The 26180-nt window shown below is 37.4% G+C and overlaps 2 protein-coding genes across 2 annotated transcripts; both read right to left on the bottom strand.

Moving 5' to 3' along the window:
- Nucleotides 1-913: 913 nt before the first annotated feature.
- On the bottom strand, nt 914-3501 carry LOC141667438 (short-chain dehydrogenase TIC 32, chloroplastic-like). The gene is made up of 7 exons (XM_074473936.1): nt 3237-3501; nt 2566-2797; nt 2154-2387; nt 1771-1849; nt 1595-1679; nt 1453-1499; nt 914-1352 (listed from the first exon to the last, which is right to left on the bottom strand). Exons 1-7 carry the CDS (start codon nt 3340-3342, stop codon nt 1143-1145), a joined length of 993 nt encoding a protein of 330 aa, XP_074330037.1. The 5' UTR covers nt 3343-3501; the 3' UTR covers nt 914-1142.
- A 584-nt stretch (nt 3502-4085) lies between these two features.
- On the bottom strand, nt 4086-4838 carry LOC141664793 (protein NDR1-like). Its single transcript, XM_074470747.1, has one exon. It carries the CDS (start codon nt 4836-4838, stop codon nt 4086-4088), a length of 753 nt encoding a protein of 250 aa, XP_074326848.1.
- Between the last annotated feature and the right edge of the window lie 21342 nt (nt 4839-26180).

Raw genomic sequence — 26180 nt, 5'->3', positions numbered from 1 at the left:
AATATTAAAACACATTTATTGTAAAGATAAGGGTTGTAAAGTATATTTAACTCGTATTCTTTTTTTTTTAATTAATAAATTAGGAGGAATGGAGGGGCCAGGAAAATGCAAAGAAGCTGAAGTGGGAAACAGCAAGCAAGCATCTAATACTAAAACATAATTTATTTAAAGTGCTTTAGTTCCCTTTTCCAGGAACTATGTTAATTAAAGAACAATACTATTATATCACAGAAGTAAACATAATCAGCTACTTGTATGTCATTAATCCTCAAACAAATTACCTGCAGCCTAGCCAGCCATGAAGCAATTACATAACAAATTCTCCTTTGTAGAATTTTGTTAAAAGTGTGACAAAGAATATCAATGTTTCTTGCTTGATATAATATTCTTGTGAATATCAAATCAAACAAATATTTTAACTCCATAAAATATTGAGTTTGACAACTTTAAACGAGTTTAAATAGATATGAGCATCCTGTTAGCTTGTAAATTGCAGATACGAGAATATGAACAAAACGCTCGATGAAGAACAGTAAAGAGGCTAACTAGTATTCGTTTTGTGGAAAAAGCTCCAATTTCATTAATAAAAAACAAGTCTGTACAAATGTACAATGCTAAACTATCGCAACTATAACTTAGAAGAAGAACATTTTCTGCATATTGTTACTTACCCATTAAGCTACTAATCTACCATCTTATCTAAAACAGAATGCTGACTAACTACATTACATCTGTACATTCTATTATAAGTCATCTGATTTATACAATGAGTAATATAACGAATGTGATAGGGCCCAATGATGTTGGACCTGGGCTTGTGCTTGTGTACTCTGAATCTTGTAGTCCAGCAACAGTTATAGAAAAATATAGATTGCACAGAATATAGCAGGCAACTAAGTGAAAGAAAAGAAAATACGCAGTAAAAAAGGTGCTGTGATCATGATGTATTAATTATAATTCAAACATGATTAAGTAGTATACATTTATCTTAAACAAGAGTAAGTCGTGTAATTATGCATGTGTCACCAATAATTAACTATGATAATTAAGTATGTCACCATGAATAATACATTTCACATATTAGCACCAAGTTCATCAAGTTTATCTTGTATGTGTATTGCAGTTTGCACCCTCATAAAATATCAGTTGGGCTGAAGCTGGGCCTGGATCTGATTCTGGGCCTGGGGCTGTGTTAAGTTAATACTGAAATCCCAGAGTTTTTTGGCCAGTTCAGGATCCTTAGCCATGGAAGTAGTAGCCTTTATGTGTTTAAGGTTATTGCCCATGAAATATTCACCACTAACACCTTTAACTTTAGGATTCAGTGCCACAAAGCAAGTAGTGGATGCACCCTATATATAACCAACCAAAATTGAAATTATCAGATTGAATCAAATTTTTAGCTAAATGCATGTTCTACATTATAAAATACAATGTAGGGGAAACAATTACCTGCTGCACATTTTTAAACACAAGTTTCCCAGCCACAAGCATGAACTCTGCAATTAAGCATTTAAACAAAACAGGTGTGTGTAATGTACAGGTTGTGGGTGGTTCTTAGAGAAACAAAGACATAAAAGTTTAGAATGCTTACTATTAAGAGTGCCATGGTTTTTCATATTATTTGTTGCGACAATGCCAGGATGTAGCGAATTTGCAGTAATATTAATTCCTTCCTCCTAATTAATGATGATGACGGCGGTTGAGTTAAGATAAGAAAATATGGAAACAAAAGCTATAATAATTACTGCTAAATTATATACACATTACCTTTAAGCGCCTTGCAAGCTCAAGAGTGTGGAGCATGGTACAGAGCTTTGATTGTCCAAACGCATCAGTGGGATTGTAACTGGATCATAATACATATAGTTATTCAGAGTTTTAGAAAGAAGTTAACATGTAAGCTATGTTACATTATCAAGCACTTGATTTAGAGTTACCGACTCTTCAGTTAACAACTTAAATTTGAAATTCATCGGACTTCAGAGCTACATTACAATAATAAATTAAGTAACTATCCCAAAATGTTAAGGTGTTAGGAGCATAATTAATGTATATCATGCTTACATGCGGTGAAAGCCTAAACATTCGTGTCATTTGACAACATAAAGTTCAATAACTAGTGTGTTTAGGATATAGGCATCAATGTACACCTTTCTTCATCATTGATTTTGTCAAAACGGATTCCCTCTTTGTATCCATAAGCGTGTAGAGCTGATCCAACATTGACAATTCTTCCTTCTATTCCGCTTTCATTGGCAGTGTTTTTCATGGTATCCAACAAAAGATTTGTCAACAGAAATGGACCTAAATGGTTAACTGCAAATTGCTGCTCAATTCCATCTTCAGAAAGAGTAAATGGAGGTGCATTGATCCCTGCATTGTTACTTGAAAGGGATAAAAAAAGATTTCAGATTTTTTTGTTTGCTATAACATATCAACTGAACACTACTAACAAAATTAAGCTACTACTGCAAGACGCAGAAGATTTGTCCCGCTTGTCATCAACATAACCATGTAACATAATAATACTGAGCACCTATTCAAAAGATACATAGCTCTTACACAAGGATGTTGAGGGGAAGAGACGAGGAGATATATAATTCAACAAATTTTCTGATAGAGGACTGTGAGTTGAGGTCTAATGCCATGACATCAATTTTAGCATCTGGCATTTTCGCGAGCAACTCTGCTTTAACTTTTTCACCAGCTCTCACATTTCTCACTGCCATTATTACATGTACTCCCCGTAATGCGAGGACTCGTGCAGTCTCCAATCCAATCCCATTAGTTGATCCTACATTCAAATATCCAATCCCATTAGTTGATCCTACATTAAAATATAAGTTTACCACAACTGAGTCATGATAAAACTAATATCAAGAAGAAACATATAAGGTTAATCTCTCCATGTCAAATATTTTTCTCACGAAATGCATTACCCTTTTGAGCAATTAAACTTTTGCCAAAACATTTCAATAAAATATACTCTATGGTTTATATTTGCCTTTCCTTAATTTGTTTTGTTGAAAACAATGTAAGACACAAAATTCATAAGTCATAACTCAATTGCTAATATATCCCACAACTGCTTAGCGAACAGTTTCTTATCATCTGCAGACACATTATCTTCTTAATAAACATTTCAAAAAGACAACAACAAAAAGATCTTGTATATTATATATAATAGAGGAAAACTAGCAAAGAGATCGAAATAAGTAAGAGAAAATGATAACCGGTAATGATGGCTGTAAGGCCAGTTCCATCGATTCCCTTGGTGACATCCTCGGCTGTGTTATTGGAGGAGAAGCCAGATCTTCCTCTAATTCCAAAAACCCACATTTTGTTTCTTGATTAATTGGTCTCTGGCTCCTTCCCTATACTATTTAGAGAAGGATGAGGATGAATTCCCTTGAAAAGGGCTTTTTGAGCTTAATTTTTCATTCTATCTAGGGGGCTTTGTATGCGCGTGAATACTATGAACAAGATGATGATGGTGTGTCTTAGATTGGCTAAATCAACTTTCCGAAATTATAGGTTTGAAATATTATTGACCTTACAATTATTCTAGATTCTAGCACAACTTAAAATGACCATTAGCTATAAACAGGGTGCATGTGCATGAAGGCCATGCCAACAGATGTTTAAATACAAATTGCATATGTGTGTAAACTCCTGGGACTGGTTGTTATAATAAAAGCTCATTTACCCAAATGATCCATTATAACGATATAAAAGCTGCAATTCAGCTAGTGTGAAAATGGGGAAAATAACACTTGTAAAAGACTTGTATAAACAGTTAAACACTGATACAAGCAAATTATAATCTCGATTCCAGCATAAACACAAATCATAATTTTATTAAGTTGCAAAAATCAGAGAATCAAACCAATTCAAAATAAACTAAACACTGCAATGTTTCTGCTCATAGCAGAATTAAAGCACCAATTAATTACAGTAACATGAAATTTAAAACGTTTATTTATATAAAACATGAAGCCTAAGGTCTGAAAAATAGATAGATTCAAACGCTAGCCTGTGATAACTTTTTTGAGCCAACTTAATAACAAGCACAAGTTTGTCAGTTACTCCCGGCTCATCAATTTGGAACAACCTGCGAAACATAAGAAACCCGAGCATGGCGAAAGAATAGTAGGTACTATCATGATGACAAAAACAAAAATCACCCAGCCACTAACATGATTTTTGATCAAATGCTTAAGCTTAATAGCTTTTTTACTGACTTTTTTGCCAGTTATTTGATCAACCTCCACCTTACACCACGCCATAACCTGAAGTCTCTTGCTTTTAGTTGCAGTAAAAACCTCTCTGAACCTCACTGCAGTTGCCAAATCCACCCTGAACACCACATCAGACGACACTGAAGGCGACAAAGACAACACAGACACATTGTTGGAAATCTGTTGCCATGTAATCCCGCGAGTCGTCACCACATAATCTTTTCGGTCGGTCTCCTTATTAGCACCCTGGCGAAATCCTTGTATGGCGTAGTTGGCTACTGGAACAATATGATCTCCACTTTTATAGTAAGAGAAAGTGAGGTTGATATTATCATAATAAATTCCCATTCTTTCATCTTCATTCGCAATGTCGAGTTTGAAGTAAATAATGGACTGGTTGAACTTTGCGCCGGCATTAATGCTATCAACTCCAGCTATGTAAAAATCTTCAATAGAAAATTTGATTGAAGATTGATCTACTATAGACACGCTTAGCCATATCCATATAGGGATGAAGAATAAAAGCACTGTCAATATAGTTAAACAACTTATGAGATGGTATCTTGGGTCTTGAATCGCCTGCAAACGACCGGCCATCAATCTTCTGGCCTTTTTTTTTTTTCTGAAAGTATAGAATCAGAGATATCAAGAAATCCAAGATGAGTTTATGGAATCTGGGATATCAAGTACGTACTTATAGTTCAGTTTATAAATACACAGTGTTAGTAGTTAGTAAACTTTGACTTTGATGTATTAACATGTATTTACGTACATTATCTTTATTTTTTTTTCTAAATAAAAATATAAGCATGAACTTAACTTAGAAAATAATAATTTCAAAAGTAATACGAAAGCACTTTCTATTACAATATTAAAATATGTACTAAAAATTTGAAAGTCAAATTAACTTATTGTGTGAGGGTGTAGTACTAAAGAGTATTACTTGTTAATTATTTATATATATATATATATATATATATATATATGAACGTACAAACAAAACGAAAGTTGTTACGAGGAACATAATTATTTGAAATTTATAGCTGGTCCAACAGTCTCTCACAATTTTATTGTAACGCCACTTCTTAGCAAGTTTTTACTCAATAAATAAAATTAGGGCGGCAATAGGTCGATTCGATTCGGTTCGATTCAAAATTAGGCCGAACCGAATATAAAAAAAACAAAATATTATATTTTATTGAATCGAACCAAATTGAAATTATATTATGGATTGAACAAAATCAGATTGTAATAATTAGGTTCAGTCCCATATTGAACCAAATGGACCAATTTTTTCTCAAGAAAATTGTATTAAAAACTAAATAAAAGATTATAGAATTTAAAACACAACTAAATTTATGTGATTAAAAGTGTATAAATACAATTAAATATTAAAAAATATGATTATAATATTTAAATATGTGTCAATTGTATATAATATAAAATTAAATAATTTATGATATAGTCTCTTTGGTCCGTATAAAAATATTATTTTAAAAATCAGACCGAGCCGATAGAGTAGATCGAAATTCTGAAAGAACTGTACCGAATTAGTACAGTTCGGTTCAGTTTTCCAATTTTGATTCGATTTTGCTCGATCCTAAGTAAAATTTATAAAAAAAGAAACTAATTTGAAAGCATGTGTATATTACATATTACACCGATCCGTCTCCCATGTGTTACATGTACCAAATTATAGATAATTTTTTTTTATAAAATAACATGATAAACTAGCATAAAAACCCATGTATGGGACATTAACTTAAATTGCGAGTGATAAATTAAATAATGTGTGAAAAATGTTGTTTGAAAAAGTTTGTAATTTGGAATCTGATATGAGTAATACTGATAGTGTGCACAACAATTTTTAACTTTGTCGTGACTCGTGAATATATTTATAGTGTCTCGTGGGTGTTGTCTAATTTTAATGATTTTTCATAATATTTATACTCTTGCCTTATTTCCAATTTTTCAAGAACGATTTTGAAGAACTTATAACCCATCAACAACAATCTTCGTGATAAAATCTGGATATTTTTCAAATATTACATCATAAACAAGTTTAAGTTCTAATTTTATTCACAAATTTTCAAAAATCTTGCGAAACTCTAATCAATTATCGTGCTCTCATATTTCGAGACTTTCTTTCTATATTATTTATTATTCTAATCTCCAATATTTTAAGCATTTTTTGTATTTCTTTCTCTTTTCCTATCGTAATGTATTTTTTTATAAATATGGCTTATAACCTTAAAAATAAGTATTTGTTCTCATAAATTCTCGGGGTGACCGAGGATCGAATCTAGGAAGACATTAAACAATTCAATTTTAAGTAATTAACTGAATGAATATATGGTGTGTTACAAGATAATCAATTTTTCGATCTCTGGGCTTGAGATTGATCAATTATGTCTGGATAAATAATTTATGTATTTCCATCGTAAGTTAAAATTGTTCATGTGCCTTACATGTCATTATACAATAAATGCATTGATTTTTTAATCAATTATAACATCATTCATATAAGTATTTCACTAACGGGAGTGAATAGATAGACCAACCATTGAAATAAATTGTTATTATTATAGGAGTAATTCTAGAGGTCCAAATATATCTTACCAAAACGTTCCCAAAAAATGAGATATCGATTTTCTATTTGTTATTTTCTTCTGAATGAATTAAAAGACTGTGCGAGATCCGGGTCTTTAACCTAACTTTTTTTTCTAAAACTAATTTTTAATTTACATTTTTTTTCAAATATTCTAAGTTTACATGTTTATCCGATCAATCTTGATAAATAAATGTTCAAAAAATAATATTTATCAAATGAATAACTTATATGAACAATTTTCTGGTTTTAAATATAATAGTGAAATATTTGTTAATCTTAGTTAATGGAAGAATAATATCAATAAGTGAAATACGATAGTCACTTTTGAGGGTATTGATTGATCGAGATTTAACTGTATATTTTAAATTGATCAAGACTAAAACTGGTTGCACGATCAAACATTAGTAACTCGATCAAGTTCCACATTAATAAACTTTTAGTACACACTTGAAAAATATTTTTTCTTTCATATTTTTGTAAATTCTAATTTTTTTAATATACTATTTAATATATTTATTGCTCGTCGTTATATACAATCTACTTTTCTCAATTTGATCTTTACGCTTTGTTGCATGAACATCTATACAAATTATTCTATATTTTCGAATTCTATTATATAAGTTTCGCAAGTTGTATACTATGCATGACTCAAATGTATTTTGTGAGACACAACTGTAAATTATATAATATACATTACATATAATTCTTTTTTTAAAAAGGCGTATTTTGACTAAACATTCAACTAACCGGTATGTAGAATATTTTGCTCTATTTTAATGAGCTGTATTTTCAAAATCAACTAATTTTACAAATTCTCGGATTCTACTAATAGGTTATTCTATCTCTTATAATTATATGTAGTTTGGTTATTATATTAAAATTTGCATCTTACACTAGAGTCTTTATATTTTCAATTCATTCTAATATATTATTGTATAGCGTTTATAATTTTTAGCTTATTTTAAGTGTTTATATTTTTTTTTAATGTAATCTTATTATTGAACTACATATTCTATGTAATTATTAATAGACAATTGATCTGTAATTCAAAATTTATTTAAACCTTGTTTTGAGAATTTTCTAAAGTTTCATATTTTCTTAGTATATATGTATATTTTAATTGATCAAAATAATACCTCTCAAATGAATAATCAATTTATCTAATTTTATAAAAATAAATAAATTATCAAAGTGAGTGTATATAGATACAAGGTTACATATAATTATATATAATAAAACATATATACAAGTTATCATGCAATAATTTGCAACTCTTTTATTTTAAATGAATAATAAACTATTTATTGAGAAGATTATAAATGAATAAATCTTTATTTATCTAATTAATGAATTGTAACATAAATATAAATGTTCTCCTAATTTAGTTGATCATGAACTTGAGTTAAGTTACTTGTGCTCAAAGATTCAAATAACCTATTTATACATATAGAGAGACTCATTTCAATTAAACGTAATATAAAATATTTTATGCCCAATTTCATAATTACAGCATTTTTTTATGTACTCCTTAGGCAAGTGGCATAAGTTGTCGATCAACTCATGAGTTTACACAATTCATGTAAATGACTTTCTGTATTGCAGGTCTTTCAAACAACCAAATAAATATTAAACTATTCATATGTATGTCCTGTACGTAAAAAAACTATTCACAGGTATACGCAGACATGATAAGTACAATTGAAAAAGGGGACGACCGTTGCTAAAATTGCAAGTCTTTTAAAATAGTTAATGTGCAGTTATGATGTTGTAATTTTTTATTATATGACTTTTACACATTTTTTTAAGTGTTTTGATCGTATAGTTAGAATAATAATTTTTAATTTTTATTTTTATGAATAAAAATATATAACTAAAATTTTAATTTAGAAAAAGAAATTTTAAAAAAATATTATATTATCTATCCTGTAAAAGAATCAAATAATATATAAAAGAAAACAGAGGGAGTAGCTCGGACATGACAACATTTTAATTATTTCGTCTTAAATGACAAGCGCAGCACAGCTAATCTAACTATTTTTCCATAGTATAAACAAGATACAAGTAACGCTGAAAACACAAAAAATAGATATCAAATTACATGGGTTATGGCATCTGATAATTTATTTAATGTTATTGGTAACATTATACGCACAACATTTTCCAAATAATGTACCGTCACTATCACGCCCCTCGCTAGATGCCCGAGTTTACGTGATAATCTTAAATAATGAGATGACATTATATTAAGTACGCTGTAATTTAATGTCAACTAGTGTATGATTATACAAGTAGATCTTCACCTACTGTACAGTTAAATGCACACAAGACACAACATAACTGTATATTACTGCTAGTCTAACAACCTAGTAACTGTAACTTTGAGGAATTATAGAGTACTGTAAATAGGAATTATACCGTAACAAAAAAATTCTATGCTAAAAGAAGTTGAAATTTGTATCCGTACCTATATATACATGTCATTTTACTAATTTTTAAAAATTTCTCTCCACTTATTATATATACTAGCATAAATCCTGTGCGATACACGGGTTCCCATTAATATTTTAATTTTTTTATCAAGTTATATTATATTTTTAAAATAGTTATATAAATATATAATGATTATAAATTTATAATAAAAATAATAGAATAACACGTGATCGTAATTTAATTGAATAAATAGATTATTTCTAGTAGTTTAACAATTTAATAGTTTAGCAGATATATAACACTATTATTTATATCTTTTAATAATAGGATAAGTTGTATTCGTAGTTTCGTAGGATAAGTATACTATATTTAGTAGTAGTTTAATAATTTAGTAGTTTATTAGATATATAACACTATTTATCTATTTTTGTAATAATCAAAATTAGGAAATTATCGTTGAACCAAACCGTTGAACCAAATTATCTCTATTCCGGCTATTATAGTATAGTATAGATATACATATATATATATATATGTTATGAATCAAATTCTATGAATACCACATTTTTGTTTTTGTTGAAGCCACGAAAACCACTTATGTTCTGCAACTAAAATCTTGCATAAAAATATTGCAAAATATATTATTTTGTGAATTATGTTTTACGAAGACCATTATTTTATTAAAAATCTTGAATATCTATACTGCATGGAAACCATTACAAAATATTTTATTTCACGAAACATATTTAGTTTGCAGAACATTTTTTCAAATTACAGAACATACACATTATACTTAAATGATCTTCAATAATTTTAATGAATTAATGATATTCGTAAAACATACTTTACAAAATAATACTGCCTCTATCCCTTCCATTTGTTTACACTTTCTTTTTTGGATGTCCCTTCCAATTGTTTACATTTCAAAATTTTTCAAAAATACTAAAGTTTTTATAATTTTTAAAATAACTATATCCACTACTTCTCTCCACTCTACCCACTTTATACATATAATACTAATCGGTCCAATAACTTAACTCACTCTTTTAACTTTACTCAACTACTTTATCATTTTTCTTAAACTCCGTGATCTACCCAAATGTAAACATTTGGAAGGTACCGAGGGAGTATATTTTATAGTATTTTAATTCGGTATCCGATAAAAATATGGTCTGCATAATACTTATATATATATTTATATATAAGTTCACACATACACAAATTATCATTTTTTTAAATTTTTGCATAAGTTTCTTAGAGAGTTTGTACTTTGTACTTACTAGGAGTAAAGCAGTAAAACCAACTAGTATTCTCCGATGTAGTTCATAGGCGCATGTTGTCTTGTTAACTGAAACTAAACTCTGAAATATTATTTCATAACGTACGTGACAAATACTAATTAAAATCATTCAAATTGCTAAGACTTAGCATTAAAAACAGTGTTATGTATGTAAAAAAAGTGTAACTGTACATAATTGGCTTGTCTGAAATTCTTTATATGTTAAAAAATATATGCATTTTCAATCTATAAGAAGTTTACAATGCTGTCCTCACATATAGTTCCAGACTTCTAGTGCAACGCGCGTGATTTAGAATTTTAGTACTAAAGACTCGTCAAGCACATGCCCCCATCTCGAGTTTCTGGTTCGGTCCCTGGTCGCTTGTTCAGTGATAACACATGTGAAATTGAAACTGCAATCTGATATATCTAATGGATGATAAATTTTGAGTTTCTAATAAGTGAAAAGAAGATTCAATAGACAAATTAAATCATCGAAAAGATGAGTTATTCAATAAATATTGCATGCACTGCTACAAACATGACATGGACGACGAATAAAGGTTTACATCCGAATAGTAACCATCAATAGCTAGCCACTACAAGCCATCTGAATTGAGAAAATCCAGATTGCAGTTACAATAAAAACGAAGAACATGAAGAAATATATAGTAGCCTTATAGTGCCCGCCAGATTCCTGCCTAGTATAAGACCTGAGCCTTACTCCTTGTCGCTCAATTTTCTTGCCAGTAATAGTGCTCAACTTCACATTACCCTGCACTAAAAACGCATGCGTCTTGCTTTTCCACCATGAATATTTGAACCTGACAGAAGTCGCCAAGTTCACCCGGATAACAATCTCGGGCACATTCTTTAAAGCTTCGTTGTCTAAAAGGAAACCTTGTGTCACAACATAATCGGAAAGTTTAGTTGTGGAGCCATGTTCATGACTTTTCTGGTAAAACCCGGGCCATGTGTAGTTGGCTACAGAAATATTAATACTACTTGTATTATTCCCCAAGTAGTAAAAATTAAGGGTGATGTTGTCATAGTCAACTCCCATGTCGAAAGTATCGTCGGTGAGTGAGAGAACAAAGAAGATGGAGGTGCAATTGATGAAGGAATTACTGTGCATAATGGCAGGAATAAACAAGTCGTCGACTGAGGCCTTCACCTGAGATCCGTTTGCAGAAAGTAAACTTAACACCATGTAGGTGGGTGCCATGAGCATCAATACTACAGAACAAACAACAAAAAACATACATCCCCCGCTGCTGTAAGCCATCAGAATTGATTACCTTGGTGAATATTTCTTGTGTCTCCTCCAGGAGGGATATATTTGGTATGAAGCACTAAATCTCGAAGAGAAATTTAGCTACGTAAATTATAGAAATGGGTGATAACTTAGTTCTTATACCGGGTGGTTAAACTTTTTCTAAAATTAAATGACTAACTACTTGCACTTTGCATCCCAAAACTTTGGCTGAATCTCACTTCAGGTTTAATATTTTAAACTAAGACAGTTTGCACCCAAAGTTTAGAAACACCATCAATAAGCATCTCTTTAATCTGACGTTAAGTCAGACGTTAACGTTATTGTCAGAGGGGTATTTCTGGTAATGTATATTTTCAAAAATTTTATGCAAACGTAAATTACAGTCTAGATCCCATATTTTATCTTTAATCTCATTTTGGGCCTTTAACTTTAAACTATAACAGTTTGCATCCCACAATTATTTTAAACAAATAAATAAATTTACCTAAAATAATTTAATTTTCTTTTTCCAAGTTTATATAATTGAAAATGAAATATAATAAGTCGAAATATAACATTCTCTCTATCCCACCAAATTCTTTACATTGGAATATGAGGCTCGACACGAATTTTAAAACTCTTATGAAATATAGTTGCCTCATTTTTTTAAATTCTTTTCTTCTAAATAAAAATTAAATGTTAAATTTTTTTATAAAAAAAGAAAATTTTAAAAATCAATTATGGTACTATAATTTGTAGTAGCCTCAATTATGAGACGGATGGAGTATTATATTAAGAAAAAATAATAAATAATCATTAGCTAAATAAAATAAGCGTAACGAGAATAATTAAAGATAGTCTGATCCTAATACTTGAAAATTAATTTAAACGGACAAGATTATATAATATTATATGATATCTACTTGTACAATACTTAAAATATATACTTAAATTCATAAATAACTTATACTTTTATAATTTGTAAATTTTTTAAATAAAGTAATATCGTATTATAAAATTCTTAATCATCTTTCTCTCTATTTTCTTTCTGATTTCAATTATATTATAATTGTGAAAACAACACTGAATTAATTATTATTTTATGAGTTTCGTGTAAGTCATAAAATTTTATAAATTGACTTTTAGAATTTAATATACAACAAATATAGTAAAGATTCCGCGTTAAAAAATTATATAAACTAGACCAAATTAACTAATGGTCCAGTTTTAAAATCCTAATGTGAACATAAAAAATAATATAACTCGATTTATTTTTTGATAATTTGTAATTACCATTATTTTTTGATAACTGACTTACAAAACTTTAGGATGTAAAGTAAGATTTGAGGATGCAAACTAAAATATAAAAATATTACCAAAAATGCCCTTCTAACAATTAACGTTAACGTCTGACTTAACGGCAAAACTACCAAAGGGATGCAAAAAGTCACCGTTTTTTAAGTTTATGATGCAAACTGTTAAGGTTAAAAGTAATAGTACCAAAGTGAGATTCAACCAAAATTTTGGGATGCAAAGTGCTAATTAGTCAAATTAAATTAACACAAATGTATTTTTCAAGAGTAAAATAAATAAGAGTAGGGTATAGGTATAATTTATGTGCATTATTTACGTGAATGCACGAATCTATTATTATTAATTACATGCCATTGTTAACAATTTGGTATTTTTAATATTAATCATTATTATTACTCCCTTAGTCACTTTTCAATGCCCATATCTAAAATAATTTTGTGCCTTAATACATTCGGATTTCTAGAAATTTTAGTGTAAATCTTTTAGAATTATTTTTGATTTTACTATTTTTAAGTTCTAATTTATATTTATTCTGACATATGTTTGGATGAGCCAATATCTAGCTAGTGAGACAAATGATAAGCCCTTTTAACGGATTCCCTTTAAAATTTAGTTGAATACTCAATTTCCAAGATAGAAATTAAATTATTAACAGGAAAACAACCTAACTTATATTTTTCTAAACAGGCATGTAAAAGCCTCTTACCCAGTTCCGTAAATTTAGTTGAATACTTAGTTTTCAAGATTAAAATTACAGTACGTATAGCAAAAAAAATCTAACTAATATTTTTAAATTGACATAAGCGCAGGGAAAGTAAGCTTTATATAATTTTAAAAATTTAAAATTTCATTAAAATTAATTTGTAATTAATCGAGTTTTTAGTTTAATCACGCCTGACTCAAAATTTAGCTCTCTTAGAGCATCTTCAATAGGGGTTGCTAACAAAGTTGTCAAATAATGACAAATCATTAAATATATTATTTTTTAATTTTCTCTAACATCCATGTCATTTTTGGCAACATTTATTAAAATTTTACTCCAATAGTTAAGCAACTTTAAAGATTGCCCATGTGGTCACTCTATATTAATTTTATATTTAGTTCTATATAAAAGTGAGTTGAGTAATATATATGTTTTTAATGACTTTTTGCTAATTTAGGAAGTTGCCAGTTGCCAAATTTTGCCAACCTTGGTAGACAACCTCCCAACTCCAGTAGGTAGGCAACCAAGGATGTCATGTCATATAAGTTTGGCAACCTCTTAGAGCAATCTCAACAGGTGCCTTATATGATATATTTAGGACATTTAGTATTCTAGTGATGCCTTATATCACTAGGTCAACCTCATTGTGACTTATTTTTAAGTTACTTCTTTCATTGCCCTATTTTATATTTTATTATATATTATTGTACACTCTTTCTTTCTCTCTCTACTATATATTGTACTATTATTAAAGTAAACTTTTAAAAATACAATATTAAATATATAATGAGAATAAGGCACATTGTTGGAGTTGAAATAAGATAAATACGTCCTAAGTTACTAGTACATAATATTTTATATTATATTTAAACCTTCAACTAAAACATTGTTGGACTTGCTCTTACATAGTTAATACTTAGTTTTAATAATTATAATAAAAGAAAGAATTGTATTCATCATTAATAAATAAAGAAAGAATTGTAATTATTTTAGAAACAATTTTTCTACCTCCAGTCTTCTTTTTCTAATTTATCAAATCGACAAACTACCTAACAAACAAGTAATCTTCGGTAGATCTAAGCTCTTGGCCTCATGAGGTTACGTTGACATTCGTATTTTTTATTTTCCGCCAGCAGTCCTAGCCCGGAAGAAGTTCTGTGCTGAAAAATGTCAAAAAAAAAATGTAAATGTAAACGGTCTAAACGATATGTAGTAGAGATTTTACTCTTTTTGACCCTCTAAATGATGTTATCTTGAAAAACCCGAAACACGAAAGTTGTAGAGAATTAAAAGAGCTTTCCGAAAAGTCCAGAATCATCAAATTCTGACTTACATTCAATATTCTATGAATTTTACAAGATTGCTGATTTCAATGACTTTTTACCCTACGAATTTTATGAATAAAAACGAGGAAGACGAATAGATCTAATTATAACGATACAAAACCCTATATCTTAACCTACAAGTTATCCATATTAGAATCTGATCCAAATTTTAGGCCCATTACTCTAATTCAATTTTTAAATCCTAATCTTAATCAAATTTTAATACTTTTTTCTATTATTCTATTATTAATCGATATCTAAAAATTACGGGATATTACATAAATGCAACTTCTGCTAGAATTTTTTTTGGGTATGTGTACCCACAACAAAGGGAACGTACAAGGTACATGGAATACACACCTTTGAAAGCTCCGATTAGTCGTATCTTTGAGGTTGGAGACAAGGCAAACATCTTCAGGAAACCACCTAGGACAAGGCCACCATGAAGAATAGATGAGGGAAAGTATTGCGCTTTTCATGATGCTAATGGCCATGATATTGCTGATTTTCGTCACCTAAATGATCATTGCGGATCTCATCCGTAAAGGCTACTTAACTGAATTTGTAGCTCCCTGAGAGATTATGACAATGTAGATAGTGCCCAAGAGACAATGAGGTATAGGGATGATAAGGCAAAGAAGGAAGCTGAGAAATCAGAACCAGAACGTACCACTAGGGCAAGAAGCATCAACACAGTCATTGGAGGTCCCTACCATGGAGGTTCATCCAGAAACTCAATGAAGAGGTATGTGAGAGAAGCACGAGAGCTATGTTGAGGTTTACAATTTGAATGGAAGGCCTCCTATGAATTTTAGAGGTGAAGCAGATGACATTACCTTCACAAAGCAGATGCTATGCATGTCCATCACCTACATTATGACGCTTTGGTGGTGACTGTCTTCATTGGAGAATTGAACGTACACAGGGTGCTATTGGATAATGGAAGCTCTTGTAACATACTCTTTTATGAGACTTATTAGAAAATGGGTCTTCTAGATAAAAAGATGTCATCTTCTTACAATGAGTTGTATGGATTTACTAGAGAACCATTGTGTATTGTGGGAAGGGTGAAGCTAACAATGAGTTTGGGGGAGGAACCTTTATCTGCAACCCAGGTGGAAGAATTTACGCTGGTCAACGAGGATATCTCCTATAATGCAATCACTGGCATGCCTTTGTTGAAGGATATGGGGGTGATCACCTTTATTTATCATCTCTCAATTAAATCGTCAACCCCAAATGGGATTGGATGTGTTCATTGAAACCAAATAAAATCAAGGGAGTACTATGTTAAGGCATTACGCGTTGCTGAGAACATACAAGAATGTGCTGATGGATGATGGAGGTCCCAGCTCTGATGATTATTACAAACATGTGGGATCACCAAAGGAACCTGAATGCCAAGTGGGAAAGAAAAGCATGAGGTCTTCATGCAATACAATCATGATTATCCAACATCCAGGAGAAGCTCCATATATAAATGTTGCCCTTACTTTTGGGGTAGATACCCGAGTGAGGTTCTCATGCTGGAAGCACCCCTACCAAAAAATTCAGAAGATGGTGACCTTTTGATGGAAGAGATTGTTGAAGAGGTCAATGATAGTGACTTTGAAGGTCTTGATGGAGAACCTGAACCTCACAATAGGGAATGTGAGGAGGTTCATGTGGAAATCGATTTGGATCCAAGAATGCATGAAGCAAAAGAAATCACAGGAGCTGCTGAAGACACAATATCTATATTGGTGGATGCTGCCGATCCATCCAAGGAATAAAGGTTGGAAAACAATTGGAAGCTGGAGTGAAAGAAGCTTTAGCTACATTTTTTAAAATCAAACTTGGATGTTTTTTTATAGTATCATTCAGAAATGGTGGGGATAGATCCTGTTATGCCCGCTTTCGGCCATGGGCCCTAAACAGGTCCCTGTGGGTGCACTAAATAGCTGGACTCTCGTGTGTGGGCTAGAACCATGGATTTATATGACTTGGGCCAGCACATGCGGGCTGGGCTCGTAACATGCGAGCTGGGTTCACATGCGGGCTGGGCTCGTAACATGCGAGCTGGGTTCACATGCGAGCTGGGCTCATGACATGAGAGCTGGGCTCAAACATGCGAGCTGGGCTCAAGTGAGGACATGCGAGCTGGGCTCACACATGTAAGGTGAGCTCACATTTGTCATTTGGGCTCTCATATGCGAGCTGAGCTCGGTTGTGCCCACGCGAGGTGGGCTCAGGTGCCTTCATGCTAGGTGGGCTTAGCTGCCCACACGCGGGCTGAGCTCATGAGCCCACATCTTATAGAAACAGAGGTAACATTATATTTGTTGTTTGAAGGCGGTGCGGGCCGAGGTGACCAGGCCGGGCCGCATCGAAAGACTTTGTGTGCAACATGGAAAGTGACTCATAGATGACTGAGTTGCTCGTAGATTTCGGGGTCGACACGGGTTGTTCCTACAATCACGGGAAGGATTGCGGAGATGCCGCGAGATTGTAGGAAGCGTGTGGAGCCGATCGAGATTTACGTGACTAATTGGCTGAAGGCCTGACTTTATCGTGGGCTTGGGCTGCACGGGCTGAAGAGTCCTAACCCTAGCCTACATGACTTGTTCCCCAAGAACTACGTGAGGCTTGATCCCTATAAATAGGGTACGTAGGCACTTGTATGAGACATGAGTCGACACTTGATAGAGAATAACAAACCCTATTCTTTCTTAAGGAGTCCACATACAAGCTCAGCCACCACCAAACAACCTTCCTCCGCCCTCAAACACTGTCCTTGATCTTTGTTCCGCCCATTAACCTCCACAACATTGTTATACAAAATTCTCCCTATAACATTTGGCGCTAGAAGGAGGGGTCGTTCATCTTAGGGAGAAAGATGACCAAAGAAAGCAAGCAAGCGACGACACCAGGGAGCGGAGGCAAGAAGGACCCTACTTTCGAACACACGCCCTCAGAGAATCAGGCGTCACCTCCACCAATTGCAACCGTGGACGGGCAGGCTGTGATGACGTATCTCGAAGGGCTGGCCGATCAGATGAATCAGATCAACGCCCGAATGTCAAAGGTAGAAAGAAGCTCGGTCCGGAACGCCAAGCGTAAGGCGCGCCGCCTCAAGGTCTCACAGCGTAGCTGGAAGGGCAAAGGCCCTCAGAAGAAGCTGATCCACGATTTTGATGACGTGGCAACCGAGACCAAACAGAAGAAAGAAACATCACGCGAAAAGGAAGATATACCCCGAGGCCATGATGAGCGGGGCAGCCAGATCTCTACGAGATCGGGGCCGAAGCCAGCTTCATCTGAGGCAAGGTCAACTAGCGTGCTAGACCGAGTGGGTAGAAAACTAAGCGAGCATGACCTCAGGCTCAAATTGGAGAATTGTAAGAAGGAGAGAGAAGAGAAAGAGCCCGTGGATAAAAGAGGCTCGAAAAGGGAATGGGCAACGACCCCTCCGGAAAGACGTCAACACACCTCACCCAGGAGGGAGGAGCGACATAGACGCAGATACAATCGTGAAGAGGAGTCGCAGGACCGAGCTGGAGGAGGGGGACGCCGCGAACGACCTCAGGGCTCACATCATTCGAGTAATGCGGGTGGTGACAGAGAAGGAGAAGTTGTTAGAGTAAGGGACCTGAGAAGGATCTTAGATGAGATGGAGCAAGAGAAGAGAGGGCCCCCTGCCTCGGCTGCCCCCTCTCCGTTTACGGCTGCTATCCGATCATCCCCCCTACCTCGGGTGTTTAGGCACAACCCCGACCTTCTATTCAACGGCGAAGCCGACCCGGCGGAGTACCTTATTCAATTTAACACTGAGATGGAAGTCTATCAGGTGCCGGAGATGACCCGTTGCAGACTCTTCGCGGCATCACTCAGAGGTAGTGCCCAACAATGGTTCTCCAAGTTGGGACCGGCTAGCATAAGAATGTGGAGGCAATTGGAGGACTTGTTTGTCAGACAATTTCAGTCGACCCTTCACTATTCGCCTCCTGTGGCCACGTTAGCCAACATCAAGCAAAGGGAGGGGGAGCCCTTGGCAGAATACTTTCGTCGGTTCAACGCCGAGGTCCCCAAGGTGAGAGGAGCCAGTGAGGAGACCATCAAAAATTTCTTGATAGCAGGGCTGAAAGAAGGATCGAAATTTTGGAAGAGCCTCCAAGCGAGTGAGCCGAGGACCTTGGCCGAGTTCTATGAGCAAGCCGAACCCTTCAAGAGGGTAGAGAAATCGATGAGAGAGCTGAAAATCAGCTAAAGCTATCGAGACAATAGGGACCGATCCTCAAGCCCTGACGAAAGGAGGAAGACATATCGGCGTAGTTCGAGCCCGAAAAAGTCTGCCCGTGGCAAAGAGACCACTAAAGATTCGGGAAGGCCTTATACAAGCAAATGGCAGACACACACCCCTCTGGTAGCCTCTATCGACCACATATATGCTACATATATGGGGAAGGGGGTATTCAGGAAGGCAACTCCTCTCACAGACTACAATAAAAGAGACACTTCGAAGTATTGTGCATACCATGAGGCCATCGGACACGATACAGCTGATTGTAGACAACTAAAGGATGAGATCGAGACTTTGATTAGACAAGGGAAGCTTACGGAGTGGGTTGTCAAGGAGGTTCGAAGACACAGGACGGATTATCATACCGTCCCTCCTCCACCCCCAGAAGACAAAGAAAGGGTCCCTCGGGCTGGTAGTATTCATATTATTCTAGGCGGGTCTCACATTGGTGGAGACAGCCGGAAGGCGATGGACAGATATGCCCGGGAAGCAAAGGACAAGCCGCTCACCAACGTCAATCATCTAAGCCAAAGGCCCCCGGAGCTCTTTGAAAGGGAGGTCGATGATATCGTGTTTAAAGAGAATGATGCAAAATGGGTGCATTACCCTCATACCGATGCCCTAGTCATAAAAATGAAGATTGGGACGGTGAATGTTCACCGAGCAATGGTGGACACCGGGAGCTCGGCTGATGTTTTGACTTATGATGCCTACAAAAAACTAGGATTATTGGATAGAGAATTAACCTCAACAGGTGGACTCCTGTACGGGTTCACGGGAGACTCGATCGGAGTGAAAGGGACAATTCGGCTCCCGGTGACCATAGGAGAGGAGCCTCATGTGGCCACCCAGATCGCTATGTTTACAGTTGTAGACCAGCCTTGTGCCTACAATGTTATAGTGGGCAGACCCCTTATGAGGGCAATGAGGATGGTGACCTCGATCCATCATATGACGATAAAATTCCCAACCCCCACGGGGATAGGCATCTTGAAGAGCTGTCAATACGAATCCAGGGTCTGCTACAACCAGGCACTCAAAGCAGCCGAGTCAAGAAATGCCTCAAGGGAGATAGCTGAAGCAGGTGAGTGCGACATCCCCATGGAAGAGGCAGAGGGTAGGAAAAGAATACGTCCTGAGGGCCACGAGACTTGTAATTTGATTTCAATTGAGGAGTTGCCCGAGAACTACTTCGAGCACATGGGAATTCATGTGGAACCACGCCCAGGGGCCTTACTAATGGAAGCATCTCAGCCCATCATGTTGATACAAGAGGGGATTATAGAGGAAGCAAATGATGAAGAAGAGAGCCAAGAACAAATCACTGCAAGACTTAGGAGAGGGAAGTGGGCACACAAAGAAACAACAATCACTATGGACCCACCCGACGGAATCACTCGAACTGTAACTGCAACCTCTGAACGCTTGATAAACCCGACCCAAGCTCACCAGACCGAGCTCAAGGATGCGGAAGGTTTGGCAATCACGGAAATGGAAAAAACTAGCAAGGCTCGAGCAGATTTAGACCCGAGAATGCCCCCAATGGTCGAGAGGGCCGGGGCCGCAGAGGACACAATCCCGATCTTAGTAGACCCAAATGATCCCTCCAAGGTACTCAGAATAGGCTCTAACCTAAGTCCTGACTTGAGAGAGGATCTAGCCCGCTTCCTAAGGGAGAATTTGGATGTCTTTGTATGGTCACACTCCGATATGATAGGGATTGACCCAAATGTCATGTGCCACCGGCTCAACTTGGACCCGAAAAAGAAGGGGGTTAGGCAAAAGAGACGGCCAATTAGTGGAGAGAGGGCAGAGGCCCTCAGAGAAGAAGTGGATAGATTAATGGAGGCAGGACTTGTGAGAGAAGCCTTCTACCCCGTGTGGCTGGCCAACCCTGTGCTTGTCAAGAAGCCCAATGGCAAGTGGAGGACATGTGTAGACTTCACCGACCTGAACAAAGCTTGCCCGAAGGACAGCTTTCCTCTACCCCGAATCGACCAGCTGGTTGATTCCACGGCTGGGCACGCGCTGCTTAGTTTTATGGATGCTTATTCGGGATATAACCAAATCCCCATGTATGGGCCAGATCAGGAGCACACCTCCTTTATTACTGATCGGGGCCTTTACTGCTACATCGGGATGCCCTTCGGGCTCCTTAATGCGGGGGCAACCTATCAGAGGCTGGTGAATAAGATGTTCAAACATCAATCGGGGAAGACTATGGAGGCCTATGTAGACGACATGCTGGTGAAATCGAAAGAAGCGAGGGATCATGTCCGCCACCTGGCAGAAATGTTCCAGATCCTAAGGGAGTACAGAATGAAGCTCAACCCCTAGAAATGTATGTTTGGGGTTGAATCGGGGAAGTTTTTGGGATTTATTGTCAACCATAGAGGCATTGAGGCCAACCCAGCCAAGATACAAGCCCTACTCGGGATGAGATCCCCTCGACGGGTGAAGGATGTTCAAAGCTTAACGGGACGAGTGGCTGCCTTAAACCGCTTCGTCTCAAAATCCTCCGATAAATGCCAAGAGTTCTTCAAAGCAATCAAAGGAGTGGGGAGGAACTTTAAGTGGACCGAAGAATGTGAGGAAGCCTTTCAGAACATAAAGAAGCATCTCAGTAGCCCTCCAATATTGTCTAACCCAAAAGCAGGAGAAACTTTGATCCTATACTTGGCCGTCTCCGACTTTGCAATAAGTGCAGTATTAGTCCGAGAGGAGGATGGTGTCCAGCTCCCGGTATATTATGTGAGTAAAAGGCTAGCCGATGCCGAGACTCGATACATAAGCCTCGAAAAGCTAGCGTATGCTCTGATTCTGGCCTCCCGAAAACTCAGGCCCTATTTTCAGGCACATAAGATAGAAGTGCGAACCTCCTACCCCCTCAGACAAGTGATGCATAGACCAGAGTCTTCCGGTCGAATGTTGAAGTGGACGGTTGAGCTCAGCCAATTCGAGGTGGATTATAAGCCAAGGACTGCGATCAAAGGCCAAGCCCTGGCCGATTTTGTGCTAGAATTTCCCCCACATCAAGAAGTGGAGCCGGGAGCCCTTGTTGTTATACCTAGCACAGAAGAAGTCGGACTGGAGAGACAAAATAGTGCCCCATGGTGGAGCCTATATGTGGATGGTGCCTCTAACGGTGATGGAGCAGGAGCCGGAATCGAGCTAATCAGCCCAGAGGCTCACAAAATTAGACATGCGACCCATCTGGCCTTTCATGCAACCAACAATGATGCTGAGTATGAGGCCCTGATCAACGGTCTCAAGCTAGCTTTGGAAATGAAGGTCGAGAATTTGAATGTGTTTAGTGACTCCATGATTGTGGTCTATCAGATAAATGGGGGGTATCAAGCTAAGGGGCCGAGGACAGAGCTTTACCTGAAGTGCGCACAGAGGATAATCGCAAGATTCAACGAGGTGAGGCTAGAACTAATCCCGCGTGGGCAGAATGAAGGCGCGGACGAGCTAGCTAAGCTCGGCTCACGCCGCGAGAGCACTTTGCTAGGGACCGTGCCCCTTGATATACAGAGGCAACCTAGTGTGCCCGAGCACGAGGTGGGCAGCCTCAGTAATGAGCTCGGCCCCACGTGGATGACATCTATTCTAGCATACATAAGAGAAGGTTCACTTCCGGATGAAAAGAACGAGGCAAGGAGGATAAAATACAAAGCAGCCCGCTATGTGATATACGATGAGATTCTATACAGAAGAGGGTTCAGTGTTCCTCTTCTCAAATGCATACATGGGGAGGAATGCAACTACATCCTAAGGGAAGTACACGAGGGCATTTGTGGCAATCACTCGGGGGGTAGCTCTCTAGCTCAGAAAATCCTCCGTCAAGGCTACTACTGGCCAACGCTGAAAAAAGACGCCTTTGAATTCTCCCGAGCTTGTGATAAGTGTCAGCGATATGCCAATTATTACAACAACCCCGTGGCCTCTCTCACATCCCTCATGAGCCCCTGGACCTTCTCCATGTGGGGAATTGATCTGATTGGGGAACTCCCGAAGGCCAGGGGAGGCGTCAAGTATGCGGTAGTTGCGGTAGACTATTTCACTAAGTGGGCAGAGGCCGAGCCCCTAGCCACTATCACAGCGAGAAAGCTCAGGGAATTTGTATACAGGGCTATTGTATGTCGCTATGGCATCCCTTACAAGCTGATATCTGACAATGGGAAACAATTTGATAGCAAGGAGATGCGAGAGTTTTGTGAGCAGCTGGGAATTCATAAGAGCTTTAGCGCAGTCTGCCACCCCCAGAGTAACGGGCAGACAGAGGCTGTTAATAAAATCATTAAGCATACCTTAAAGGCAAAGCTTGAAGAGATGAAAGGAGCATGGCCAGAAGAACTCGCCCAGGTCCTATGGTCTTACAACACTACACCCCGAACCACAACTGGAGAGACCCCTTTCTCTCTGGTGTATGGGTGTGAAGCTATGGTGCCCGTTGAAGTGGGAGCAGGATCTTTTCGAAGGGACAACTATGACTCAGAGGCAAACGAGGTCAATCATCGGCTCTATTTGGATATGATCGAAGAAACTCGAGAAGAGGCTCATATCAGGATTGCGGCATATCAGCAGAGGACAGCTAGGCATTACAACAGTAAGGTTCGAGCCCGAACTTTCAAGGTGGGAGATTTAGTTCTGCGCCGGGTCATGCCAAATACCAAGGTGGTGAGTCACGGAGTCTTGGGAGCAAATTGGGAAGGCCCTTACAAGATAAAATCGGTGCTCTGGGAGGGAACCTACCACCTTAATGATATGCAAGACAAGTTGATCCCAAGAGACTGGAACGCGGAACACCTTCGCAAGTATTATCAGTAATATTATTCTTTTCAGACTTAGTATTATCTTCAAATATTCCTAAGTCTCGGGGGGTAGTGCCATATAGGTGCCTCCCTGAGACCACAAGCATGTATTCCTTTCACTTCCCATTATCTATGAATAAACGATTGATCTCTATTTGTGCACTTGATATTTTAACTTCTGTTAAAAGAACAGTTGTTTTATTAACATGTTAAATCAAGCTGGGCCCCGACCCGCTTGATGCCAAGAACATGAAACGAGCCGGGCCACGGCCCGCTTAGACAAATACGAACACATAGTAGATAAAAGATGTGGATAGAGATATAGGCCCGCGATGCGAGCTCATACCCTGGCCCTCAAAACCATAAATGCGACCCAGGGGGCCCAGCCCTCCATCAGTCATACTCAAAGTCGTATGATGCGAGGAGAGGACACATGCGAGCTCCTAGTGCGAGCACACCTACAACACCTGCGAGTCGATGCGGGCTTGTTCCACTTGGCATTCTCTTTCAATGGTTGTTTGATTGAACAAATGACACGAGCTGAATAAATTAGGCTCGCAGTGAAGGGGTAACGCTCGCCATAAGCGGCCAGAGTTATGATTACTTTTTGGTCAGTATAAGCATGGTAAAAAAAAAAAAACCAGCTAGCACCGTAAAAGACATACGCGGGCACAAAAAACTTAGACATTTTATACAAACAAAAGTTAAATAAGTTATGCCCCGAGGCAGAATATTTCAAATACAAGCGCGAGGCGAGAGGGGTGCCCGCTTACCCAGTCAAAAGTCTAGTTCTAATCAAAATTACATTAAGGGTTATCAGCCTCTGCTCCCTCACGATTTTCACCAGCGACCTGGGCCTTCTCGGCCGCGAGCCGAGCCTCCTCAGCAATTTGGGCATCCCTCTCCATCTCCAGCTTCAACTTGTCAGCATACCTCGCTGTGCTCGCACCCAGAGCCGCCCAATCGAAGTCAGGAACCTTCTTCATAAAGACTTTCATGAAATTCCTGGCCCCCAGGTTCCTAGCATCAGTGAGGGCGGCCTCACGGCCCTCGGTCAGGGCAGAGACTGATCCCTCCAGCTCGAGCACCCTCTCCTCGAGGGCATCCTTCTCCTTCTTACATGCCTCAGCAGCCAGGTCGTGAGCCTCCTTCTGCTCCCTTAGGGCCTTGTCGTGAGCAGTATTCAGGTTAACTATCTTCTGATTATAGTTGTTCACCAGCGTAACTTTCTCTTGCCCGTGCTCAGCGACCTTACTCTGAAGGGACTTGACTTTAGCCTCGAGCTTTGTGTTGGTCTGGCTGAGGGCTCGCATCTCTCGAGCCTTAGATAACTGACGATAGTATACTTCGGCCGCGGCTCGGGAGAGTGCATCCTGGTTAACCTCGAGAGCAGAAGAAGACCAATCCTTTAAATCCTGCTCGCTGATGTGACCTTGGGCGAGCCGGCCGAATGTGGTCGCAACCATATTGGCAGAAGAAGAAGAGGGAAAAGGAGCATCAGAGGGAGCAGCTTTCTTTGGCTCAGGCTCGCCAGTTTTTCCTTCTTTACCTCTATGCCTCTTTAGTCGAGGAGAGGGCCCTGAATCCTTGAGATGCTCGGAGAGAGTAGTCATGCGGGCCGGAGGATTGGCCTGAGAGCGAGCCCTTGTGCTCGCAGCTGCGGGCTGAACGGGGCCCGAGGCCGCAGCCTGCTCAGCCTCTTCCATGAAGGGGATAGGGGAGATGGCCATTTCTAAAAAAGAAAATAACAAAGCAATAGATTAGTCACAGCAAGATGCAAAGGAAAGAAGTAATGCGAGCAGGTGAAAAAATACAGAGAATTAAAGTGCGATGTGAAACGAGATGCATGCAGGAAAAGTGAGCACGCGAGCACACGAGCTCGCGCATGCGAGCAGCCAGGCCCGGACGTGCGGGCCCAATATTCTTACC

Source organism: Apium graveolens, chromosome 6, assembly GCF_009905375.1.
Source record: "Apium graveolens cultivar Ventura chromosome 6, ASM990537v1, whole genome shotgun sequence".
Classification (NCBI taxonomy): Eukaryota; Viridiplantae; Streptophyta; class Magnoliopsida; order Apiales; family Apiaceae; genus Apium; species Apium graveolens.
The sequence above is the reverse complement of the archived record's forward strand: the minus strand, read 5'-3'. Positions and strand labels throughout refer to the sequence as shown.

Coding starts and splice junctions, on each gene's coding strand:
- LOC141667438 (XM_074473936.1), bottom strand. CDS start 3,342: ATGTGGGTTTTTGGAATTAGAGGAAGATCTGGCTTCTCCTCCAATAAC. Junction 1,500..1,594: donor AAACCATGGCACTCTTAATA/GTAAGCATTCTA, acceptor GCTTAATTGCAG/AGTTCATGCTTGTGGCTGGG. Junction 1,353..1,452: donor TGTTTAAAAATGTGCAGCAG/GTAATTGTTTCC, acceptor GGTTATATATAG/GGTGCATCCACTACTTGCTT.
- LOC141664793 (XM_074470747.1), bottom strand. CDS start 4,838: ATGGCCGGTCGTTTGCAGGCGATTCAAGACCCAAGATACCATCTCATA.